Source organism: Barbus barbus (assembly GCF_936440315.1).
Source record: "Barbus barbus genome assembly, chromosome: 50".
Taxonomy (NCBI): domain Eukaryota; kingdom Metazoa; phylum Chordata; class Actinopteri; order Cypriniformes; family Cyprinidae; genus Barbus; species Barbus barbus.
The window spans coordinates 11,242,512-11,266,565 of record NC_136728.1 but is presented as its reverse complement, the minus strand read 5'-3'; the positions used below and the strand labels follow the sequence as shown (position 1 = coordinate 11,266,565).

Below are 24,054 nucleotides of genomic sequence, written 5' to 3'. Positions count from 1 at the left end.
ATTACTTAGTAATGCATATACACTCAACACTGAAGATGACTATAATTAGCTATATTCACCTTTTTCTTGGTGTAAAAATGTGCGCGGCCATTTGTAAATTCTATGGGTCTAGCTTCCGGACTCATCCGCGTCCAGCTAATTTTAGCTGTACAAAACAGTTCGTTTTGCTGCTTGATATTGAAAATGTGTGTGTCTTACGATATTATTTTAATGCATTATCATAATTATGAACACACTGGTTTGTAGTGCAAACAGATTTACCGTTTACTGCACGTTGTTATTCTTCTAGTTATTTATCTATAATGGCTAATGAACCGGAAGTCGCACCCATAGGCTTACTTCCGCGTTGAAGAAAAAGGTGGATTCTGATTGGAATCAGCTGCAATCATGATTCAAACAATATTTTTCATATTTGTCGTTATTGTTATAGCTGTTACCTATTCTCATAGAATTAGAATCATTATTAAAACGTTATAGTTATCGTTATTCCTTGGTGTATAAACAGGCCCTCACACTTGTCAAAATGGGCACGGTTGTTATTTTGACAAGTTATGTTCATAATGTTAATGAGAATCCCTTATGTCAAGGTTCCTGACTGGCTGCGATGAAAATAAAATTAACAATAATCAGAGCACAGGTCCAAAATAGGCCTAAATAAATAAACAAACAAACAAGCAAGCAAAAGAGAAGGACTCATTACCAAGCCAGTTGATCCAGACAACTTTCAGCACACAGGTGTTGGAGGTGTGGTGATTCTCTCTCTCTTTCTCCATATCAATCAGCACCAATGAACCTGAGGCATCATCACATTTCTGCTAGAGACCTCATGGCCTTAGCCGTAAAGTCGGCCAATGTAACCGCTGCTAATGACTCTTCTGAAGGAGTCGTCCTGCTCGGGTGCTCAGGTGTCAGTCACGAGTTTTTGGATGTAGGAAATAAACTGTTTGGAATCAGAAATGCTACTTGAAAATTTATTGGAATTATTAGCAAATGGGTCAATCCCGAAAAAGCGGCAACGATATCGTTTCACAAATATAAATGTTGGCTTTTATTTTACATATCTTATGTAGGATATATTTATAACGAAAACATTTAATAAATACAATAAACACAAACAGCTTCTAGTTCTTAAGTCTTCTTCAAATGACAGGTTCTAGCTTCGTGCCATAGAGTTCAAAACCCCCGACACGCATTGCTTCGGTGTGCCAATCAATGTCAGCCCACCCTTTGCTGTCTTAAGCAGTCTGTGTGGTACTATATCTGTTTGAGCTCTCGGCTGAGCATGTTGTCAGAATGACTTCTTTCATTACACTAATAAACTAGTTTTTAAAAGTTTTACAAACTTTTAGAAGGTAGCTAAGTAGCTTTAGAAGTTAGTTTAGGGCTCTGTCTCCCTCAGGCTGGAGCTCTCAGATCCAAAAAACTGGTGGAGTGGAGGACAGTCGAGGAGACACAACAGACAGCACTCTCGAGGGGCAAAGATGTCCCAAGAGAACCACGATGAGAGTGTGGACCACGCTGCCCCCTTCCAGGACCCCTGTGAAGTGGAGCCCCCTGACCAGGAGTGCTGCAAGCTAGTCACCATCAACATTTCAGGTCTGCGCTTCGAAACTCAACGTAAAACCCTCGCAAGATATCCCAACACGTTACTAGGAGACCCAATCAAACGGATGCGGTTCTACGACCCGTTGAGGAACGAGTTCTTCTTCGACAGGAACCGACCCAGTTTTGATGCCATCCTGTATTACTACCAATCAGGCGGGAGGCTACGAAGACCCATCAACGTGCCGGTTGAGATCTTTATGGATGAGATTAAATTTTACGAAATTGGCGATGACGTCATCGACCGTTTCCGAGAGGACGAGGGTTTGTCAAAAGAAGACGAACGTCCCGTTCCGTCCAGTGAGTTTAAGCGTCAAATCTGGCTGCTGTTTGAGTATCCCGACAGCTCTGGTCCAGCCAAAATGATCGCTATAGTATCTGTAATGATCATCCTGATATCCATTACTATCTTCTGTTTAGAAACTTTGCCGGTATTTAGAGAGGATGATCGGGTGTTCAACAACCACCTTGCGCCGAACGGAACGAGTGGGAAAAGATCTGGTACTTTCACGGATCCATTCTTCTTGCTGGAGACCATCTGCGTCGTTTGGTTTTCCTTTGAATTGTTTGTAAGGTTTCTTGCATGCCCGAGCAAGCCCGCCTTCTTCAAAGACATCATGAATGTCATAGATATTGTATCTATTCTTCCATATTTCATCACTTTGGGTTTGGACCTTAGCGAAGTCGAGTCAAACTCACAACAGACCACGTCTATCGCCATTCTGAGAGTTATCCGCTTGGTGCGCGTCTTCAGGATTTTCAAACTCTCACGGCACTCCAAGGGTCTCCAAATTCTCGGTCAGACCCTACGAGCGAGTATGCGAGAACTTGGACTACTGATATTTTTCCTTCTCATCGGCATTATATTGTTCTCCAGTGCGGCGTACTTCGCCGAAGTGGACGACCCGGAATCGTCTTTTACTAGTATCCCAGATGCGTTCTGGTGGGCGGTTGTTTCCATGACTACTGTTGGATATGGTGACATGTACCCAGTGACGATAGGAGGCAAAATCGTTGGATCAATGTGTGCCATTGCAGGAGTTCTTACAATCGCCCTGCCGGTTCCAGTAATCGTGTCGAATTTTAATTACTTCTATCACCGAGAGCACACCGAGGAGGAGCACGTGGAATATACGCACGTAACTTGCGGGCGCCCGTTGCCTGTCGGATGTGACCGAAATAAAAGCGACAGTAAACCCTCGCTCGTGAAATCAGAGCATTCGGAAGACGACTGGAATTCAATAAGCGTATTAAATTTCAGTCCATCAGAGGAATATACAGGCAAACTCACAGATGTATAAGAACACCAAAAAAGAGCTGTAGGCCTATCAAAGCGCGCGCATCTATGTGAGTATTAGTCTCGCTGTCTAAATACTTTGGGTTTTTTGTTTCTAGAGTTACAAAAGATTATGGCTGGATGAACCTTATTCGGAGCTGTTGTAGATATGTGACATCACAGTTGAATTCTAAATTAGTGCGCCACGCTTCTATGTTGCTTGGCAACCATAAACGACCACCACACTGAAAGCACCACGTTGAGCCTGACGTAATCTCAGAATGTTTACTAACACAAAACTCCAATTTATGCACTATTCTTTTCCATTTTGTAGTATATAAATAGTCATAACTCAATTGCTTCTTAATTAAATGTTCACTATGAGTCCAGAATATTTGTGTATATGATGTTGGGCACTTCATTAGGAATTACAGGAATTTCATAGAGCATAAGGACAAAGAAAAGACAAATATACAAACATACAGTACATGAAGAAAAGCAAAACATTAAAATGAAAACATCTTTAAATAAAAACTGTTTCTACTACACCACAAAATGAACATGCCTCACCAGTATCAGAATCTAATGAATTAACAGGATAAATTTTACAAGGATTTTAAAATAGACTTTAGATATGCAAAACTCCAGTTTACATTCACAAAAACGATCCCCAGTAGAATTTGGCCCTTGGCTGTGTTGGACACTTCGCATACTCAACTGCTACAGATTTCCTCACGTAATGGAAGGGCTATCGGACTCCAATGTTGGTGACAAGATAACCTTATAACCTTATACAAATCATACACTGGACTGCTGAGAACACAGTGCATGATATAAGTGAATAATATGTCATTTGGGACAGAACCATAAGCCTAGACTTCAGCAGCTGTAAAATTAAAATATTTTATTTTCAACAGAAATCCTTCGGGATTTTATTAATGGCCTAAGAATAGCTAAATGTGTTAATAGGCCTATTCCTACACCCATGAACAGAGCAGGGGAAGAGGTTTATGTAAATAGCTAATTAATTATTTATATCACTTGTCACTCAAAAGGACCTACGTAATATTATGGCTATCAATCTGTCCCTTGCGGCGGGATTCTTTAGAGAATGCTAAACTGAATTACGCCTGAGCCTAGCAGTAAACTATTTTGAGAACACAAATGTCACATTTAATGATAATTGCATGTCTCATTATCTGTCACCACACTGATGTTACTTCTAATTGCAGGAAGCAGCAGCTGTATGGCGACATTTCTTCTCTATAAAGAAGACACAAGTTCATATTACCTGCATAAACATGCAAAATGTGTGTATTTTTGTCAGTAGCGGTCCGTCAGAGAACGAGGTGAAAGGAATAGACTAACTGATACAATTAACTTTTTGAATTTACCCATTAATGTGTATAATGCATATGTGAATATTTTATTACGCAGAAGGCCAATTTAAAAACTGCACGGATGTTACAGGAAGCTGACAGCATTGCCTCTAAACTGACCAACCAGAGTATAAATTACTTCCGTCTAAAATGCGAAATGAGGCTAATAAAATTTGCTTCTGCATATAACCAATTGTTGTCAGAGAGGCAAGCATTCAAAACAATCAGATTTCAGTATCATCTCATTGCGTCATCAAGCCTGCTTGTTGTCAGACAACAGGGGCCTGTACCATGATGGTAACTGAACAAATTCAGAGTTACACGATTAGTTTTGAGTTTACAAAACCAAACCACTCCAATCCGGCTTTACTGGTACCATGATGCTGATCATCAACTTTCTTTGTCAACTCAGGCTTTGATCCTGAGGTTGTGGAGCACGTGCACACTGATGTGTGACATCACTGGCGAACAGCCAATCACAAGCCTTGGTTAAATGTTAAAGGTTTTGCTAAAGGTTAAGAGATTGAAGAATAAGATTCATTTAAATGCATTTACAATGAAAAAAAGTACTTGTTCATGAAAGAGGACAAATAAAACAAATTATCTTGCTTTATCAGTGCAGTCACAAGTGAAAAAATATAGAGCGATAGAGACTCGAACATATAAGGTCACGTAGTCATTTTAAAGCATTATTCATATTACAGACTATCTGTATATATTAATATTCATTTAAAATAAATGATTTATAATAACTGTTAAACTAAAAGCGGTGGAGTGTAAAAAAACTAAAAACTTAGCGGTGAAAAAAAACAGGCAGTAAAAACTTAGCTGTGGAGTGTAAGTTACTATGGCAATGAACACAGCTAAAAGCCAAGCCACTTTCCTGGTACCTAAAACCTCGGATTGGTGCAAACTAAACTGAAACTTACCTGGCTAGCCAGCTAATCTGGCTTCATGGTACAGGCCCCAGGTGAACATAAACTTTAACAACTTTAGCCAAAATATCAATGAAAAATAAATGAGTAAAGGATTTCAAAACAGGTGAGACTGAATAAGAGGACGATAGGCTACACATTTACCAAAATGAAGGAGCGAATAATTGAATTTACACAGGTGAGTTAATGTTAGAAAGAATTGGCTCTCCGTTCATGTAAAAAAGTTTAAAATGCCTAGTAGGGCCTATATATTTGACATATGTGCATATCTGTATATGGCACTGCAAATTTCTTTCTGTTGATTTATTATTGCGATTATAACGCTATTATCAATGCTATTTTTATATCAAATGTATCATTTGTGTGTGGAGCCTAGGCACTAGGGGTGGCACGGTTCGCGGAAAAAAACCGAACCGCACGGTTCTCCACATACGGTTCGGCACGCGCTATTACCGCGGTTCAACTGAATTCTGACAACGCATGTGGTTTGTTATAAATAACACGTAAAACAAATAGGGTTCGGCTAATGTATGTTTCTGTTAATGGATGCGCATTCTGGCTTCCCAGTACATTATAACAACAGCGATGAGAAAGAAAAAAAAAAAAAAAAAGTGGACAAATCATTCACTCTTGTTCAATGCGAGTGCCGTATGCTGGAATATGAGCATGTATTCCGTCATCACCCGGGTGCTGATAGCGCGCGCACAGGTGAGACCTGAACAGCACACGTTGATATCGGTGTTTAGACTAAAGTCATGTAAGCTTTGCCAGCTCAAATATTTAAGAGCCAGAGGACGCGAGCTCGCGCGCGCAGTGAGAAGATTTGTGCGTGCGCTCATCAGAAGCGCACAAACCTGCGCCTCAGAACGCGCGCAAATATGAAGCTCTCTCTGAAGTATTGTGTTTTAATGGATAAATTCACACAAAATTCTGTCAAAATGCCCGTCTTGGTAAGTATCCTATAGCAGACATAGCCGGCTGGGCGTACAGTATCAGTGCTTTCTCTTAAAGTGACAGTTAATATTAAATAAACAGCAACAACAAAGAAATCACTCACTGCTCTTGATTGAATCGCTTTTGTAACTTTAATAAAGAGTAATCTTTAATTTATACAGTCAAATATGCAATGCTGTTTTACCTTTGATTACTTTAATCGTACTTCAATTTCTGTACCTAAAAAACCCCCTGAAAATCACTGATTATTTTATTTGTATCTTTACTCTATTGTATTTTTATTTGTGCTGTTGCTTGTAGTTAAAGGTCTGCTTTTATTTGTGTACACTCACAATGAAAACAAAACAGATTTTATATATATAACATGTAATAATATTTAGCATTTTCACATCAAAATAAAAGAAACTGAGCAAAGTAGATGTCTTTTTTTTCCCTGTTGTACGAAATTGTATCGAACCGTGACCCCCGAACCGAGGTACGTACCGAACCGTGACATCTGTGTACCGTGCCACCCCTACTAGGCACAATTGTCCGTAAATATATAAATAGGCTATATGGTTCATCAATTAGTAGCCTATTAATTTACAAATCAGCCTCTCAAAAAAAATGCTCACAGGCCGCTACTGATCTTTGTAATAGGCCTACTGTATATTGTAATATATTTGTAATCTAGAAATAATTTACATATTTATAAAATGCTTTAAGCTTTCATGTCTTTGCCTTGTGAGATAGCTTATTGTTCTTTAAAATATCTGAATCTCTGCCTTGTGTAATCTGTGTGGTTTAAACATGCAAGAGATGTTCTTTGCCTGTTGCCTTTTCTCAGGATAAAATGTAATTATATGGTCTGACACTGTATACCTGTTACCTAAACATCTTGGCCAGTTAAAGTGCCCACAAGACAGCTGCAGACCAAGTGGACAAGCTATTTTGTTACATGTTAATGAGGTATAAATTGTTAACGTATTTTTGATAAATAAATATTTTGTCACATTCATAATCAAACGTTGTTTGCATCTTTCTCCTGATAAATTAAGTTTTAAAGGTTTTAAAGTGAAACTTTACATTGTGCACTGCAGACTAATAATAAATGACTGAGTGATCAAAAGTATAATCCTGTCAAAGATGTTTTTTTGCAATTATTTATTACAAAAATACTAACATGCTGATGATGAATGATCTACCGTGGCATTGTTGCATGTTACCTGGAATAATATTGCTGACTAAACATATCGCTGGGGAAAAGCTCATTAGATGTCCTGCATCATTTACTATCTATAACAATAGCCCAGCAGACACTTGAAATTGAACTAAATTGTGCTTAGTGGATGTACTTTTTTTTAAAGGTTGAGGCATGCAATTATATTATGTCTCCAAAAATCAAGATAAAGTAATATGGTCATGGTCAGTTTAAAAAGAGAAAAGAAACACTTACAAAACTGAACAATCACTCCATTAATAATGTATTACAGGTGGGATCTATGACACTTCAGACAGCTCTGATTAATGACTACTGATGCATTTATGTTGATTGACCGAATCGCTGCTCACCGAAAGTACATGTACTGAGGGGAAGTCATTGAACTGTAAAAAGTGAAGGGAGGAAAGGGCTGGCCATTTCTTATTCATGATATTTAGCAGTTAAGAGCTCACTCACTCCAGCTGCTGTTCTAGCAGAGCCTCGTAATGAAAACTGCAGTGCTTGTACTCTGTTTGGCTGATGGACACATTTAGGATTTCTCTAAAACAAATTGGTACTCAACTTGATATGTTTACTGTAGGTAGACTAGCTAACAATTCATATAAGTTCTTGTTAGTCATCTTATACAATATCTCATATTTATTTTAGTATTTTAGGGGGGGTGGGGGGGTATTCAAGCTTTCCCTCTTTGAATTAAGTCACAAGTTCTTTTACACGTTCCTGACACTAATGGGGGGGGGGGGGGGGGGGGGTCATGCACAGATCAGTCATTCTGCTGGTGTTTGCATCGGTTTAATGATGTTTGTGCGCCACCTACTGGTGAATTGGAGGAAACATCACCGTCCACAAACATTAGAAAAAAAAAATATTACATCATCATCAGAATTATATTGGATTGTTTCATACTGAAATATATATATAGGTCAATGATGTTTATTAAATCCATTAAGCTTACAAAGTTTATTAAACATTTTTGTGCTGAACATATTTTAAGTTATATGTTAGGCTACTATTTTTGGGAGGCTTAAAATAAATCATGGCTTTGTAAAAAATAAATTCTGAAAATTCTGACATAAGAAGAGCATAGAAATTGTTTTAAAATATTATCAATATTTAAATATTATTAAAAATATTAGCCTATTTCTTAAAACATTATTGTCAGCTAAACTAAAGTAAAATTTACCATTTAGACTTTTTAATGTGTTTTAATGTAGGCTACGTTTTGTTCAGTAAAGGGTAATTGAAGTAACCCTACAAAGGACATTGCAAAAGCAATATCTGAGGAATTTGAAACAATATTTAATATGAAAACAATATTTCAAGATGTAAGGAAAAGAATAGTGTTCGCCTAATGGCTACACCATGTTTTAGAATTACTAAATTATATTTTTGTGCATTTAAGCCTATGTCAGCATATTTAAAAAATCTCTTTTCTGTTATGTCGGACATCATTATCATGTCTGTATAACTCAATTATGCAGAATGATTTCTCCACCATTTTAAATGACAGAAATTATGTTGAAATCCAACCATTCAAACGTTTCAAGAAAAAAATATATAGGTAGCCTAATTATAAAGGAAAATGAAGGCGAGAATTATCAAAACAAACTGCCTTTAAAATCAGCGTATGCTGGAAAGCACTTTAACCGAGTGTGCTGCAAAAATCTCCGTCCGTCCGAGTATATAGCTACACCCACGGTATTCTATAAATATTCCAAGCCCCGCACGATCCAGTCTCAAACACGCATGGAGCTGTGCGCCTCTGTAACTCTTTTGGGTGGAAAGAAGTCGCAGTATTCCACGAAGAAGAGCACTTTAGAGAAGTCGTCTTTTTATTGTGGTTATTGGTTAGTGTGGTCAGTTAAAGTATCTGTGCACATTAGTGCTCGGCGAATCAGATACTGCGCCAGTGTTGGCACATAAATGCTCTCGCGCATTGCGTGGACAAGCACTTGTGGCCACGCGCGGTCTGCATTGCGTCGAACCCCTCCCCCATACTGTCCTACCCCCCTCTCCCGCTCCACGTTCTCCCATGTGCAATACAGTGCAACAATATGTTGGGCATGATTAAGGAATTATTCCCTCTCCCCTTATTGATCCCCCCTTTAAGAAGCCTTTCGCATCCATACCCCCTGTCAGTGTGTCCAGATAAAACAGACCGCTCGTCATCTTGTCTACTCGTAAGAGGGAAATTTTGCTGATGCAGTAATGTCTGGAAATGGTATGGTTCGCTTTTGCCCCCTTAATGTATCTCCCGCCTGAGCTGAGCTGCAGCATTACAATTTCTCATGCAGTATAAGCCATTTACACCAAGGTGCCGCCGCACGAGCAGGAGTGGAGGGAGGACGTTGCGGTTTCATGTTTTCTTTTAGCCTTTTTTCCGCTTCTTGTCTTTTAGCACACGTTTATATTGAATGTGAAGCTTTGTAATACATCTCAAAGCCGTATTTATTTTTTTCATTATAGCATCGCTAGCGAATGTCGTGAATCATGTGGATGTGACATTTATGGACCGCAACCGAACAGCTTGAAAGTGAGAAGATGCGAAGAGCCTTTACAAGCGTATTTTCTCCAACAAAAGGGAATCGAGGGTGCATTACTGACAGGAGACTGCCGGCAGAAGACGCATTCCTTCAGTAGCGAGGTGAGCACCAAAACTGCCTGAATAAGCCTGAAGTGAAAGTCATTCTCTTGTTTTCTGATCTATTTACTTACTCAAACTTAGCTATAAGCAATTCAGTAATATATGGTGAGAATGTATGTATGTGGTGAAGGAGGAAAAGTGGCACTGTCCTGTCACGTCTTTTCAATAACCAGAACAAGCATAATAATTCAGAATTGCGCCCTTAAGGCTATATGCACTTCTCTGATTTATACATACAAGTAAATAAATAAGTAGTGTGAACTTGCTGAGCTAGCAAATATCGCCGCTGTTCGATCCATTTTTCTCTGTCTCGGTGACAGAGGCAGCCGTAGTGGATGCAGCGGAACGGAGCGATGGTCGAATCAGTGACAACCGCAGTGGGGCCACACTGAGGAAAGATCAAGTTATACCCTATACCCCGGGTTCGAGATAGATTTGAGGGTCTAGAAACGGAGAAAAGGAAGGAAAGCGACGCCTTTGGGAGGGCAGTTGGATGTCTACTCAATTAAATTAACTCCTGCGGAGCTCCAACTTTGACTTGCAGGATGACAGTCGTGGCTGGGGACAACATGGACGAGACCTCTGCCGTGCCGGGCCATCCGCAGGACACGTACCCCCCTGACCACGACGATCACGAATGCTGCGAACGGGTGGTCATCAACATAGCGGGGCTGCGCTTCGAGACCCAGCTCAAAACTCTTGCCCAGTTTCCAGAGACTCTGTTAGGTAACCCAAAGAAGCGTATGCAGTTTTTCGATCCCTTGAGAAACGAGTACTTCTTCGACAGAAATCGTCCGAGCTTCGATGCCATCCTCTACTACTATCAGTCTGGGGGGAGACTGAGAAGGCCTGCAAACGTCCCGTTGGATATGTTCTCGGAAGAAATTAAGTTCTATGAACTTGGGGTCGAGGCGATGGAGAAGTTTCGCGAAGATGAGGGCTTCATTCGCGAGGAAGAGCGGCCCTTACCTGAGCGTGAGTTTCAGCGGCAGATGTGGCTTCTGTTCGAGCATCCCGAAAGCTCAGGGGGGGCCAGAGGAATAGCTATTGTGTCCGTTATGGTCATTTTAATTTCCATTGTCATTTTCTGTTTGGAGACTTTACCTGAACTGAAAGGGCAACCTCAGGAGGTGATTATAGGCAACAGCACCTTCTACACCAAACCAAACATCTTGACTGATCCCTTCTTTATCATAGAGACCCTCTGCATCATCTGGTTCTCATTCGAACTGATAGTACGCTTCTTTGCGTGCCCAAGCAAAGCGGCCTTCTTTAAGAACATGATGAACACCATAGACATTGTGGCCATCATCCCCTACTTCATCACACTGGGTACAGAGTTAGCAGAGGATCCGATTGGAGAGAAGGAAGGAAAGGGCGAGCAGGCAACATCACTGGCCATCCTCAGGGTGATCCGTCTGGTCAGGGTGTTCAGGATCTTTAAGCTGTCCAGGCACTCCAAAGGCCTTCAGATTTTGGGACAGACCCTCAAAGCCAGTATGCGAGAGCTTGGATTGCTAATTTTCTTCCTCTTCATTGGTGTCATATTGTTCTCCAGTGCTGTGTATTTCGCAGAGGCAGAGGTAAAAGAGTCCTACTTCACCAGCATCCCAGATGCGTTCTGGTGGGCGGTTGTGTCGATGACCACCGTAGGCTATGGGGACATGGTGCCAGTGACTATAGGGGGCAAGATCGTGGGTTCCCTGTGCGCCATTGCTGGCGTGCTGACCATCGCCCTCCCCGTGCCTGTCATCGTGTCCAACTTCAACTATTTCTACCATAGAGAAACCGAAGGAGAGGAGCAGGCCCAACTCCTCAACGTGAGCAACCCGAACATTGCCTCTGATTCCAACTCCAGTCATTGCAGCTCCTCGACCGTCAGCAAGTCTGAGTACATGGAGATAGACAGAGACATAAACAACAGCATTGACAACTTCAGAGAGGCCAACCTCAGAACTGGCAACTGCACTATCCCTAATCAGAACTGTGTGAACAAAAGTAAGCTGCTAACCGATGTCTAGAGACACAGTAGAAAATTCAGTCACGTATATATGAATGCTTACTTTGCCTCCTCTCGTGAGCCCTTGCAATGCGAATATCTCTACAATGCAGACGAAAGAAAAATACTACACCAAAACATATAGAACATAACTGCAGCAAATGAGGCCGATGAGTCGGTATGTACTTAGTCTAAATACATTTCCAAAGAGGATGATTGAGAAAAAAGCCTCTTCGAGCACCTAGCTAACGCCCACAGGCATTGAAGGACTCTCGACGACGGGATTACTCAAACATCACGCATGAACTGCAGACTGCATTTCAGCAAGCTGCACACTGCATCCGGGAACGTGCATAAAAGACCAAGTGCAGTGTTCGGTGGACGCCTCGTCCGTAGGTGGTCTTCCCAACTGACCAGCAAAGCACCTTATATGAACAAGACTTATCTTCTGCTGGGATGCTACGGAGGCCAAGGTCATCGCCTCATGGACATCCGCATTGCTGCTATTTTCCAGCAGATGCTGTAATTTAGATATCACCAAGTGATTAAATGCCATGCCCTTTAGATATAAGACAGCACAATGCCGAAAGAGGAGCCTCATAGTTAGCATGTTTTGATTATCCTCATTTTGATATTGGCATGCGTCGGACATTACCTCATGACGATAGGAAATCCATTCCTGTTTTGCTTTTCTTTTGCCTTCGGTTCCATCAGCTCCCCTCTCCATCGACCTCCTCTCATGTGTCGTCATGAAAAGTGCACTAGTGTGTCATGATTTGAGATGCTTATCATTTAGGTGTATTTAAAGACTGAATGTTTAACCTTACGGGAAACAAAATCTTAATGATATCATAGCATGTCAAAAGAACCTGCATTATGGCCTAATCAACTAAGGTACTGTGTATCCTAGTATATTTAATGCATGACATCGGTATAATACAGCTTGTTGCAATTGAGATACCTCATAAGGGTGTCGTTGTTACAATCAGGGAAACGAGGGACGTCGATTCCTTGACATTTTCTGAAATGTGACAAAATATATATGCAAGCCCCACCGCTGGGATGCAAACTTTTCAATCTAAAACGTAGTCAAAGACACAGAAAAAGAACTATCAAGATACTATCAAATGCATATACTCATACTAAGCGCACCTGTTAAAAAAAATATATATATAACTTAAATAGTGCAGTGCATGGGCATTCTCTCTCGAGGAAAAAAAAAAAACAAAAAAAAAAAAAGGATAACTATGGGCAATTATACTTCACGCTTCCATTTTGCGATCAAATTTAGGATTTACGATATCAAAAATCGCTTAATTTATCTTAGCAGGATGCAAAAGAGATCATGGCTGATTTACTCATATTAAGTTGCTAGTGCCTTTGACCCTCTCAGCAACCGGACAGGTGAAAGTGCCTCTGAGTAACTGGAGTTTCAGGCAGGGCAAGGGTACAATATCTGCTCTAGAACTGTCATAATGTATGTTGAGGCTGGTCATTACAGTGTATACAGAGTGCTTTTCATTTTCGTTGTTGTTCTTTTGAACGTGACACATGGTTGTCAGGAACAAACGCAAACCTTTTCTGTGTTTTCATATGACAGCTGAGCTTGAATATGAAATGGGACATACGACTTTCACGCGACGGGACCTTTTAAAGTTTTCGGTCTGCCTTTCGTTGTGGTTTTGATTATGTTGATGTGCCATAATAAAGAGTCTACCTCAGTGAGGTCGCCGCACAGCTCACTGCAGAGCAGAACACAAGAGTACATAACAGCCTGTGAAGTGTGATGCTACGTCAGAAATGATACACTTAGAGTACCCCAGAATTAGCCTTTTTTCAAGCACTTACAACAAACGCAACAATGCGACCGCCCCTGAACCCTCGGATCTGAAACGCTCCCTTGCTAAGCACAATCAACGTTCACTTTAGTTCGGTTTATTATCACAGTCCTTTTTTAAAAGATAGAGTTCTGGAAAGAGAAAACAGCACAGGTTTCATATACCACAGGGTACACAACCATTTACATTGTTAAAAATCTGTCATTTTTAAGTATGTCATCTACTAAAGTCCACTTAATGTTAAAAATCATGCTTTGCCCATTAAGACTATATTAAGCCTGCAGGTACTGTAAGAACACATTTTAATGCAGATCTAATTGATTTATCGAGTGTACTGATGACTTAAACATTAATGTGAAATCTTGTGTTCATGCTAATGTGGGCCATTCCAGTGCATAGAGCTACATCTTTCATTTTCATTTTCCTTGATGATTAAAAAAAAACACTTTAAAATAGCCGCGATTGAATTAACCTGTTTGGGGTAATTTCATTTAACAAACACAAGCAAGTCTGCCAGAGCAGCTCGTAAACAAGTTGCCTGATCATGTGATCTTTATTGATCCGTGAGGTCTGATTGTAATCAAAGGCAAACAGCAGTATTTTAACCTCGGGCCGTTTCCTATAACACTAATATGGGTTTAGTCACCTCTGTGTCAGGAAGAACTATTCAGGGTTTTATCAATCTGCTTTTTGTTTATAATTCATAGCATTGCTTCAGAGAAGAAAAAAAATGGGCTTAGCAAGCAAAAACAAATACTTTTTATCTAGAATCAAAGAATTAACATATAAAAATCATGCAACTTAATTTAATTTAACAATTGTTAAATAAGGACGAACTGTTTCTACTATGCGTGCGTGCAGTGATCAAACCCTATGGTGCTATGCATAATGCTATGTTTAATAACTACACCATAAATCATAGCAATAGGGATCAAGTGTGTTACAGGACTGTCTAGAATGCTTATTTTAATATTCACCAAGGGCTGTGGCAAACTTTTGATAAGAATAGAGATTTAGACCTATTGTAATGCAAGAGAGAAATGATTTCCACCAATGATAGTGTGTTAGTTGACCAAATTTATATTTCATGTACTTTATGTTGAGAGACTGTAACAGAACAAAAATGTCCCCTTAACAAGTGTTGCTTCCTTTCCCTGTTGAAGTTTATTTTGCCTCTGATCTGAGGTGAGGACCATTTATGAGCAACATTTAACATCAGTTATGGCTTCGAGGTAGGTCTTTTATCAGCTGAGTCTGTAGAGGTGTAAATCCATAACATAACACATACTTTTTTGATTGTTTTTCTATTTATATATTGGCACCGCAAACTTTATTTCAAGAAAGGATGAAAGATAAAATACACTGTAGTGAAAAAAACAGAAGTGACTGACGTGCCATCATAACGATTACTAAGTAACCCGATATGAAAGCTGTCAAAAAATGAGAAAACGTAGTTGTGCTCCCAGGTTGTGGCCTTTTGGAAGATGTTGCAGACATATTTATTTTCTTCACCTGCGTGGCCTCGTCTAGCTATATTACCATGTTGCGTCCATGTGGCACTATAGTTAACTGTGCTTTAAAGAACCCATGCCCTTGATAAAACTACAGTAGACTCACAACCGAGTCCATAAGACAAGCCATTACAAATATATAGGAAGATTATAGCTTGTATTATCGATATCATGAAATAAAATAAATGACATTAGCATCGAAAATGTACTGTACATTGTACTTTTTTGTAATAACCTTAACTCCATACCGCCATACCAAACCAAAACTCAACAGCAACCTAGCAATTGCAAAAATCTGCATGGTGTATGGAAGACTGCATGAGCTTAGCCTTTCAAAACTGAGGATCAACTATATTCTGGTTGCATCATTTTTTAAGCCCTTGCTGTCATTTGTTCCTAAAGCCATCTTCATTATTTATACGCCAACGTTGTTCCCTTTTGTTTGGGAAACATTCTTTAATCCGTCAAACTCCACTGATCAGATATTTGTATTCGGTTTATTTATGTATTTTGGCTTCATTTGAAATTTTGCTGTTTGCTTTCAGGATGCTGAATGATACAAGTCATGGATTATAATGTCATGGAAGTTAATCATTTAATTCCGCCAAAAAAAGTCTGTACAGTGATTCCGCACTGACCATCTCAGCTACATGTTTATGTTAGACAGATGATGACTCCATGTACATGTGGTCAAACTGTTCATGTTGTCTTAACATGTTTCTGTACGTTTTCTGTCTTCCTTATGCTAAATTGTGTTACTGTGTTTTCATTTTTTCATACATTGACAAAGGCATTGTCTATGCAAGGGTTCTTTTGTTTCTTATGTCAAATATGAGTTGATCATACATCCAAATCAATAAATTTTTAAATATCAGCTGTCGGGTGTATGGTACTGATTTTAAAGTCTGCGGGCGGCTATGGTACATTTTCAAATAGTTTAGCTTTGAATACTCATGAATACTCTACACTCTGAGTAAAACAGTACAAAACTGTCACTGCGGCAAAAAAAAAACTTTTTAAAAGATACTAATATGTACTTTTAAAGTACTAAATATTTACAATATGTGACCCTGGACCACAAAACCAGTCATAAGTAGCAATAGCCAACAATACATTGTATGGGTCAAAATTATCGATTTGTCTTTTATGCCAAAAGTTGTTAGGATATTAACTGAAGATCATGTTCCAAGAAGAAATTTTGTAAATTTCCTACCATAAATGTATCAAAACTTCATTTTTGATTAGTAATATGCATTGCTAAGAACTTAATTTGGACAACTTTAAAGGCGATTTTCTCAATATTTAGATTTTTGTTGCACCCTCAGATTCCAGATTTTCAAATAGTTGTATCTCAGCCAACTATTGTCCTATCCTAACAAACCACACATCAATCAAAAGCTCATTTATTCAGATGATGCAGAAACCTCAATTTCAAAAACTTTACCCTTAAGACTGGTTTTGTGGTCCAAGATCACATATGGGGTAAAATACTGTGGTAACACTTTATTTTAAGGTGTCCTTGTTACACATTACATGCACTTACTATTATAATAACAATAAATTATGCATAATTGCATGCAAGTAACACCTAAGCCAAACCCTAATCCTAACCCCAACCATGGCATGTACATGTACTTAATTAATATTACTCAGTACTTAAATGTATAACTACTGTAACAAGAGCACCTTAAAATAAAGTGTAACCAACACTGCCCCAGTGACAGCTTTGTACATTTTTTCTGAGCATGTACAATTTTGTGTCCCATTACTTTATTTAGAAGCATTAGACACACAAATCCCTTTTTTTTAACTGAGATGTTACATAAACAATTATCTTACATTAAATAAAGCATGAAAAGTAGCTAGTTGAAAACATTAAATGTCTGTATTAGCCCATAAAATTGTGATTTAAAAAAGATTCTATCATAATTTCACAATTTTAACTATTATATTGAAACCATATTCCATGCTTAGAAGTAAAAACTATGTTTAAATTACATACTTTTTAATTCATTAATTTTGATGAGCTAAACTTAATGTTTCTCTGTCCTACATTTTATGACCAACCCTGTTGTCTGCATTAATGTTACATTAGAAAACTGTGACGTGCAGGAAGTGACATCATTTCAATTATTTGTACAGTATGACAGGAAGACAAGTACATATTTTTATTTCTTGTTCTTTTTTCTAATATTGTAGAGTTGCATCAAATGTTTAGCATTGTAACACCAGCTATTGTATGGTAAAATAACCACTTTCTATAATTATGAAATTACACAGATAAGAGTTTTAGATATTTTGGCAACAGGGTTGACAGTTTTTTCACCCCATTGAAAACATTTGGTGCACAAACAGTTTTCACTCAGAAATTGCTTGGAAATTTCATAATTAGTAGCAAACAAACAGCATTTAACACATGAATTAAGAAAAATAAGTAAGGAATAAAATAGCATTTCTTTGCAAAACGTGACAATCATGTTGGAGGACTCCTGCAGTGCAGAGCTAAATACTGGACACTTTGTCCTTCATTCAAACTTATCAGAAACCTCCTGCAGCAAGGTGACAAAAAAAGTGATTTAATTAAGAAGTAACGAAGACGGTCTATGGGGCTTTCAGTGTGGTTATGTGTTATTGTAACAAAAAGCCCAGAGTCATCCAGCACACACTGAACAAACATGACAACAAAAGGATGTGAACGGCAGTTTACATCATCAACAAGATGTCTATCTCCTGCTTTCAATCCACCTACCGCCCGCTTTCCTTTATATACACGCACATCAGGCACATTTGCTTTCCCTTGAGAGCTCAAAACATGATATTGGAGTGCCTTGTGCTTGGAGTACCCTTGCTCTCTCCTCCTCTGCATTGCCCTCTGGAGCTGCAGCAGTTCTCTGCAGGCTGGAGCTGGGGTGGGGTGAGCTGGCGTCGGGCCCAGTGCAGCTCCTCAGGCACAGACACACACAAGCACTGAGCTCTGGGTTCCTGTGTCTCGTGTCTCTGTCCCGTCCTGTCCTGGCCTGGCTCGGTCTGGCCGGCTGCATGTGTCCTACTGCTGAGGATGAAAGTCGACCGCATGTGTTTGCTGTCATAAAACAGTTTTATCTTGTGATGTGAAAATCATTCACATGGATCCTCCAGCTGTGCCGTGATGGAGCTGAAAACTCGGCCTCGCAATTAACAGCAGCTTCAGTCGGCGTAATCTCTGCCGTCTGTTGCACTGATTGAGGATTTCTCAGTCACAAAATCAGATCGCCCTAATGGAGGCCCCGGGTTATGTGTTATCTGGGGTCAGACAAAGTTATTGGCTTGAGTGCAAAATCAGTGCCCTTGGATCATTTAGAGAATAAATACTTTGGGGCAATTTCCCAGCAGGGCATTCAAGATATATATATACACACAATGCCATTCAAAAGTTTGGGTTCAGTAAAATTTGTTATGTTTTTTTTAAGAAGTTTCTTATGCTCATCAAGGCTGCATTTATTTGATCATAAATACAGGAAAAAAAATGTAATATTGTGAAATATTATTACGGCGTAAAATAACATGTTTCTATTTTAATGCATTCTACTAAAATCAAATTTTTTTTCTGTGTTTAAAGCTGAATTTTCTGCACCATTACTCAGTCTTCAGTGTCACATGATCCTTTTGAAATCATTCTAATATGTTGATTTATTATCATTGCTGGAAACAGCTGTGCTGTCAAATAATTCTGAAAAACCAATCACAGGTTCCAAAGGTTCTACAGTTGTTGCCAACATAGATAATTCTAACAATAAATCAGCAACTTGTGAAGGATCATGTGACACTTAAGACTGGAGTAATGGCTGATGAAAATTCAGCTTTGCATCACAAATTATATGTGTATTAAAATGGAAATCATTATTTTATACTATAATAACATTTACATATATATATATTGTATATATATATATATATATTTTTTTTTTCTTTTTTTTTTTTTTTTTACATTTATATTACATATATTTAAATTTTATTTATATGTGTTTACATAAATGCTTTACAGTACACCCACACACACACACACACACACACACATATACTGTATATATATATATGTATACACACACACACACACACACACATACTAAATATATGTGACCCTGGACCACAAACCCAGTCTTAAGTCGCTGGGGTATATTCGTAGCAATAGCCAAAAATACATTGTATGGGTCAAAATTATTGATTTTTCCTTTATGCTAAAAATCATTAGGATATTAAGTAAAGATCATGTTCCATGAAGATATTTTGTAAATTTCCTACTGTAAATATATTAAAACTTATTTTTTGATATGTAATATACATTGCTAAGAACTTAATTTGGACAACTTTTAAGGCAATTTTCTCAATATTTAGATTTTTTTCACCCTCAGATTCCAGATTTTCAAATAGCTGTATCTCGGCCAAATATTGTCCAATCCTAACAAACCACACCCTCATAATGGAAAACATATTTATTCAGCTTTCAGATGGTTTTCGAAAAACTGACACTTAAGACTGGATTTGTGGTCCAGGATCACATATATACTTTTGTGTATCACATATATATATGACATATACTCATTTGTATTTATATATATATATATATATATATATATATATATTACAGCAATATTTATTACAGCAATATTATTATTACAGCAATATTTCCATATATTTAAATTACAGCAATATTTCCATATATTTAAATTACAGCAATATTTTTTCTGTAAATACAGAATATTATATTGTATTATATCTTGGTAATTTGTATTTAGTGTATGTATGAATATATATATATATATATATATATATACTGTATATACTTATATATGCATTATATATACTTATATTATTTGTGTATATTGTGCATGTGTGTGTGTGTGTGTATGCTTATCTGGTTTATATATATATAATATATTTTTTTTCTTCTCTAAATGACAAAACACATATTTTATTTTATTTTATTTTATAAATCAAGATAAAGGATTTAATGGCAGATTTTCCTGCCAATATTGGGTAGAAATGTTCAATTGTTTTTTTCTTTTAAGTACAGTATGTGCCTATATGGAAACTGTCTTTCAAAAACAAACACACTCAGACTATTCACTGGAGTAAAAAGTGTGACAACTAGTCCCAGTCTCCTCTATACCAAAGACTAAAAAATATATTTTGCATTTGCTTCTGAATTAATTCTGAAGGGAACACACACAGATGTAAATACTCATAAATCAAATGGAAAGTCAGGGCTAATGGGACTTTGCATTTCCCTTAGTCAGGCCTCTGGCACGTTCAGTGCTGCTAGTCACTCCCTTAAAGACGGAAACTCACCCAGCGCAGCTCAATACAGATGAATCATGCGTATCCAGCTGTCATCAAGCAGGACTTTTCCTGTATTTGAATGCAGCATTAATATTTTGACAAATGCATGTCTTTTAAATCTGTTTGGTGAAGCTTTGAATGATTGACGACCTTCTGAAGCACATCACGCTGCATCAGTCAGAGGCGCAGATGGTATTGTTGTTCCTGCAAGTGTCATGTGTTCTGATTACCTGATAAAGCACTTTTCCCTTCTCACTGACTGCGCTGCTCTGAAATCAGATGGTGGTATCGGACTGCGTAATGCAGATATTAATGCATGCATCAATCTATACATCCACCCATCCATTCATTCAGTCTGTGCTTTTCCTTTGGCTCACTTTATGGTTTCTTCCTTTTCACATTATCTCTGTAATGCTGCCGTCAGCCATGTTTAATAATTAAAGGCATGTCCATCAATTCGTCCATCTTATGTAAACTATGCACAGTGCTTTTTGTCAAACCACGGCCAGTAAAAGTTGATGCGCAGTAAGGAAAGGTACAGTAATAGCTCTGAACATATGTGCCTTTCATAGTTTAGGGAATTGAAATTGAAAAGATAAGGGGGAAAAGTCCTGCAGTGTGTGTTTTTTTGTCATTTTGCATGTTTTTATGCTGTCCATATGAATATGCGCTACTTGTATCAGCACATGCATGTACATTAAGTGCTTATACAGTGCATGTGATGCTGCTGTCGGTCTATCAGTCAGTACATCTAGCCTTTTAATAAGTTGCAGTGGCTAAGCATTGGTTGACCTCACTGTTCCCAGACTACAGATCTCTCCTTACAGCTGTGTCAGCCTGCGGCACTGAGGACGGGAGGAGACTTTGAGTCATCATCCATCACCATATATACACAATATACAGCTCACGCTGTCATTTAAGTTCCATCAGACTCGTTGGAGAGGATCGTTTGTTTGCTGGTAATGTGATAGTGTCCGTGCACAGAGGAGCTCTGCTGTCCTCCATTCATTCTTATATGTCTGCTGGAGATACATGCATGTGCTCATACTATTTAACCTTTTTGGAGAGCAAAATATTGTGCAGTTGACTAAAGTTGGCATTGATGTTTCTATAGTAAATCAATTTATGTAATTTTCTTTTAGCAAAAATATATTCTTGTTCATAAGTGCAACTCTCTAACAGAGGATAAAGCATCACAACTCTTTAACCTATATTTGTTTTAAATATATATCTATATAATTTACATTTAAAAATAGTGTGGATAATTACAATATAATCAACCAATAATCAATTTAGCCTCATACTGTTATGTCTGCATATCCAAAAAAAAAGACAATTCTATTACAAAAATATCAATCACCACATTACAAAAAGTTTCCATTTGTTAACTACATTAGTTAACATGAACTGACAATGAATACTTTTTAAAAGCATTTATTAATATTAATGTAAATTTCAACATTTCCTAATACATTATTAAAATCAAAAGTTGTATCTGTTAATATAATTTCATGGACCTGAACTGACAATAACTAACAGTGAAAATTGTATTAATTTTAACAAAGATTTAAAAATACTAACAAATTGCTCATTGTTAGGTAATGTTAGTTAATTCATAACTTTAAAGAGTTACTCCACCCCAAAATGACAATTCTGTCACTATTTACTCACCCTCATGTCGTTCCAAACCTGTAAGAGCTCTAAGAATTCATCAAAAATATCTTAATTTGTGTTCCGATGATGAACGGAGGTCTTACGGGTTTGGAACGACATGAGGGTGAGTAATTAGTGACAGAATTTTCATTTTGGGGTAGAGTAACCCTTTAACATGAACAGTTAGGACCTTATTGTGAAGTGTCACCAAAATATCAAGATATAAATAAATCTTTGCATAGTAGCCTGCAATTATCATTATTCTTATAATTATTAATTTATGTATTTATATGCAAGGTCTTAAACCGCTTAAACCCCTTTCAAGTATTTATTATTATTATTATTTACTTGTATTACTTTTTACATGCAAAGACTTGAATCCTGATAATTGCTGTTTGTGGCTATATTTATATTTAGCTAATGTTGTTGTTTTGTGTGTGTGTGTGTGTGTGTGTGTGTGTGTGTGTGTTAGTGCTGTCAAACGATTAATAGCGATATTAATATATTTATTATGTATATATAAATACACACACATGCATGTATATATTTTGAAACTATTTAATTATATATATATATATATATATATATATATATATATTCCACATGCAACTATATTTTAAATTAATATTTACGACCTGTTTTATACACAGAGTTCCCAAAATTGACTATATCAAAATCAGATTGGATTTCTGCGATACTATCCAAAATAATGTTTAGTCTGAATAAATGTGAATGTGTGTCTTGAATGTAGGTCTCATTGGATAAAAGTATGTGCCAAATGCATGTTAAATATCATTCTATAAGAAAGTCTAAGATTTGGCACTTACTTAGATTTCTTATGACACTAACATATTTAAAAATTTTGATCAGTAATAAATACTTATGATATCTTTATTGTGACTTTTGTCTATTAACGTGTCAGTTTATTTCCTTCCCTCTCAGGTTCAGTGTGACTCCTCCCAGATCACATGATCGACACGCTCAGTTTGTGACATTGTTGGAAGCATGAAAGTCACTCTTCTTAGGTATCACATCATCAGCTGTAGCTTTCAGCTCATTTGAGATGGTTAACTCTTTCCAAATGTCCTTGACTTAGATGCGACAACAGTTCATACATAATCATCATCTTATTTTACACAGAAACACACTGGTCGAGTATGTTTCCTTTGATAGAATTTGATAACGACAAATGATCCAAGTGCTTTTTTTTGTGTGTGTGAAGCATGAAGAGCAGAGAGTTTTGTGCCAGTGCTTCTGAGCTCTCTTTCCCTCTCCCACTCTCTCTCTCCATCATTCTCTCAAGAGCAGTCAAGGACAGTCAGGTCAGAAAAGCTCAGCAGCTCCCAGCAGGCTTCTGCAGTCTTCCATGAAGCAGAGAATTCAGCAGTGAATGAGTGAGTGAGTGAGTGAGTGTATGAGTGTGTGTGTGTGTGTGTGTGTAAGTGCGAGTGCGTGTGTGTGTGTGTGTGTGAGTGTGTGTGTGTGTGTGTGTGTGAGTGTGAGTGTGAGTGTGTGAAAACTCCTGCAGGAGAGCTGCCTGCTGCAAAGAATGTCTCACTCACTGCCACTGAAACCAGTCCTGGCATCAGACCATCAAATAAATACAAATGAGTACGAATGCGACAGTCATAAAGATATGCATAACGAACAATGAATGTAATAAGGTCCATAAGCATCTTCAATATCAGCTCAAGAGATTCACTGCAGTGTGGTGCAATGTGTCCAGGTGTATCAGTTGCAGCC

The 24,054-nt window shown here is 38.0% G+C and overlaps 2 protein-coding genes across 2 annotated transcripts; both read left to right on the top strand.

Annotated features, from left to right (window-relative positions):
- Positions 1 to 1,033: 1,033 nt before the first annotated feature.
- Positions 1,034 to 2,903, top strand: LOC306868188 (shaker-related potassium channel tsha2-like; the record flags this gene model as incomplete). The annotated part of the gene is made up of 1 exon (XM_079414257.1): positions 1,034 to 2,903. The coding sequence occupies exon 1, from the start codon at positions 1,482 to 1,484 to the stop codon at positions 2,901 to 2,903; it is 1,422 nt and encodes a 473-aa protein (XP_079270383.1). The 5' UTR covers positions 1,034 to 1,481.
- Positions 2,904 to 10,536: 7,633 nt separating this feature from the next.
- On the top strand, positions 10,537 to 12,012 carry LOC306868389 (potassium voltage-gated channel subfamily A member 1-like; the record flags this gene model as incomplete). Its single annotated transcript, XM_079414514.1, has 1 exon — positions 10,537 to 12,012. One exon carries the CDS (start codon positions 10,537 to 10,539, stop codon positions 12,010 to 12,012), a length of 1,476 nt encoding a protein of 491 aa, XP_079270640.1.
- Between the last annotated feature and the right edge of the window lie 12,042 nt (positions 12,013 to 24,054).